Raw genomic sequence first — 3,551 nt, forward strand, 5'->3', positions numbered from 1 at the left:
TAAGGATAGGAACTTCGTTTCTTGCCTTTTAAAAAAAAACACAGGTAAATGTTCCCTCCAAAGGGAACTGAAACCAAGCCTAGAGGTGCTGCAATACCAGGCAAGCACCAAGAGGGCCAGGGGTAACCCTGATACCTTCCTCTAGGTGCCAAAAAATGATTATCTTAGCAAAAAGGCCAAGATGCTGATGGGAACATATTAATTTTTTTTAAGGAAAGTTTTTCATGTTTTAAGTCAATTCAGCCAAATCAATTCCAAATCCATGAGTCATTCAAGAACCATATATGACTGTACTACCAGCAACCATCCTCCACCCCCACCTAGGGCTTCAAATGCTTCCAAATCATTTGGGAGGCATCCTATGTGCATGCCCAGGCTTGGCGTTCACATGACCCTGAGTTTTGCTTGCCTTCAGCCATATGAACACAGAAGCAAGCTATGGAGAAGTTTCCTATTTCCATAAAGTAGGTGTAAAACCAATATCTTCTCACTAGAAATGAAAATGGGAGGTTAACTATATATTACTTCAGTGGGTATTACCCCTTGCCAGAAAAGTGGTTACGCCCAGCAACTAGGAAAACCACTTTAGTGGTCATGGTTTTTCCCCTGATGACAACATACCACAAGAATAGGTTAGCGCAGGCCATATGAATAAGATGCTAGTGCCCATTGCACACAGTCCCTCTTAGCATCGACTTTTTTTCAAGTCATGGTGAGCCACTACATTGCATACATTTTTACTTCCTCTTTACTCCCACAGCTGAGCTGACCCTTTCTTTCCCATTTTCAATTATTCCTGTTTCTTCACCAGCCCTAAATACCTGATAAGCAAGACCAAACACATGGGGGGCCGAGGCACTTCAAAATATCTCTGTTACCCCCTCTCTCAGCCTTTCACATATGATTAGTGTGATGCTACTCATCATGAGGTGGCGATAGACCAGGCAGTCCAGTGCCTCATCTGCATATAAATTTTTGGAGGATCCCAGGACGCATGACAATAACACCCAGTCTTAAGTGTGGGGCTAATTAGGATAGAGATCCTTTGTGGTGTTATATGGACTACACACATGTGCTGAGAAGTGCTGAGTTGTGGGGTCACCCACAGCTCAAAGTGGTGTTGAACCCACTTGAAATGGTGTTGACCCTTGGGGCCCAGCTTAATGAACTATATGGTAAATCATGAGCCTTCTGGCTTTGGGTTAATATCATGCATACTTTGTACTATAACCTGGCAGAGGAAATACCATGTCCATGAAGGCAGTTTTCCTGAGCTGCACCATGAGAGAACTGCTCTTTTGGCGTGGTTCAGTACCTGCCCAGGTGCAGTGGCTTTAAAACCAGTTTATAGAAATGGGAGTCTTCTCCCTTGCTTGCTCTGAGGACCTTATGGCTAAAGGCAAACAAAACTTGGGGGCATCCATACCCCAAGCCTCCAGGCTTAGGCCTGCAAGTAGGATGCCTGCCAAAGGACTGGGAAACATCTGAAGCCCTGGGTGTGGGTGGAGGTTGTTTGCTGGTTGTAGGACCACAAATGGTTCTGGATTCTTGGATTTGGAATTAGTTTTGGCTAATTTGGCCTCAGATACAAAGTAATTTAAGAAAAAAAGTTTGTACTGTATAACCTTGCCTTATGGTGTGTTGAGGGAAATACCATGACCACTAAGGCAGTTTTCCTAGCTGCTGGGGATAACCACTTTTCTGGCATGGGAAACCTTGGAGGTAATATATAATTAACCTCCCACTTTCACTTCTGATGGGAAGATCTTGGCTTTACACCCACTTTATGGAAATGGAAGACTGCTCTCTAGCTTGCTCCTGTGGCCATATAGTTGAGGGCAAGTGCAACTCAGAGGCATCTGAACCCCCAGCCTTCAGGCTTGGGCATGCACATAGGATGCCTGCCAAATTATTTGCAAGATTCTGAAGCCCCAGGTGGGAGTGGAAGATGTTTGCCAGTAGTAGGACCATACATAATTCTTAAATGACTTGCAGATTTGGAATTGGGATTTGGCTGATTTTACTTGGAACATGAAAATTTTCCTTAAAAAAAAAGGTAGTATTTATAAGTAGGTACAAAAGTTCTGCTTAAAAGGGTACTCATGAAGTACACATGCTAAAACTTACAGCAGTTTCCAAATAAATAAAAATATACCAAACCTAAACTACAAGACTAAACTAAACCTATGGGTACCTGTAGTAATTCACTTATAATCAAATTTATTTCAAGGTCACTATTTTCACATTTACTTCTCACTTACATGGGGTCAGGGAGAACAGAGTTTGACAGTAATAAGGGGGCAGAGAAAGGGGCTACAGGGGAAGAAGTTGGGGGGAAGGGCAAAGGGGCTGACTGCCCAGATTTATTTACTCTGATATAGCTGTGGGAGGGGGACAAATTCAAGGCAAACCTCCAACAGTTTTATTCTATACCTGGAAAATGATAACAAATCTATAAATCTAGATATATAATCTAATTATTGGGGGGTTGTCTTATATTCAGGGTTATCTTGTATTGGAGTAAATACAATACTAAAAAGCCTTTTGGAGTAAAATTCTGGGGAAAAAAAGTTTTATGGAAAAAAGTTTGTTTCCGAACAGGTTTTCAAAAATTGAGAGAAAGCATCTTGAAAATGAATGCTATTGCTTACGTTCTATATTAATCTTAACTTAATAAATGTATATGAAATGACTCAGGCCAAAAACTGCATCATAGTTCTCCTCTGTAGGAGATTTACCAACAATATTGAGGAAAATTTGGAAAATTAACATTGATATAATTAATCTCTCATTTTGCACCTGCACACATGCAGATCCATCACTAAGTTTTTTCATCATCTGAAACAGGCAGCTAAAAAATTGTGAGGCAAGCTACACAAGCTGCTATTAACTCCCACGAATAGCTTACAAGTGAGACTCAGCAACAGACTGTGTTCTGCCTTAATCATCAAAATGGTTAAGGGTAACAAAATAAACAAGGTCTCTGAGTAGCTTAAAATTGAAACAAATCTTTAATACGGAAACAACTTTTTTCCATTGATAAACATGACTTAACCGAGAAAAATTAACTACTAACAAATTAATGCACTTAAAAAGCAAAACCACAGATATCATGTTTTACATTTTTGTTTAAATTTCTCAGGTAAATTGGAGATTATTGCAGAAACTTCAATAAGCTTTCTAATACAAGATTGGAGTGAGTACCCAAAGCTTGGGAGCTAGAAATGATCCTGCTAGAGAGAGAAGGAGCCAGCAGGCTCCAAGGCTACCGGGCTAAGCAGGGGGTCAGTGGCCCCAGGCCCGCAGCCCCAAGGAGTCCGGCAGAACTTCCCTTTACCCAGGTGCGGTAAGGGAGGGGCCGATATCAAGAAGAGGCCGGGACCGGAAAGCGGCAGAACCGGAAAGAGGAGGAGGAGGAGGTGGAGCAGGCCGGCGCACACTGAAGGGAATGGTGAGACACTGAACGCTGGTAGGAGCCTCTGGCAGAGAGCAGAATCCCAGCGGGGTTTTGGAACACAGTTTACTGGCCCCTGTGGGGAGTAGAACTGTTT

General features: G+C 42.2%; 1 protein-coding gene across 1 annotated transcript in view; it reads right to left on the reverse strand.

Moving 5' to 3' along the window:
* Positions 1-3,551, reverse strand: part of DOCK2 (dedicator of cytokinesis 2) — a 519,632-nt gene that overhangs the window by 174,718 nt on the left and 341,363 nt on the right. Inside the window, exon 29 of the mRNA XM_019534715.1 lies at positions 2,078-2,084. Coding sequence (XP_019390260.1) covers positions 2,078-2,084 — 7 coding nt within the window. The remainder of the gene's footprint in view (positions 1-2,077; positions 2,085-3,551) is intronic.

Source organism: Crocodylus porosus, unplaced genomic scaffold (genome assembly GCF_001723895.1).
Source record: "Crocodylus porosus isolate Cpor-Errol unplaced genomic scaffold, CroPor_comp1, whole genome shotgun sequence".
Taxonomy (NCBI): Eukaryota; Metazoa; Chordata; order Crocodylia; family Crocodylidae; genus Crocodylus; species Crocodylus porosus.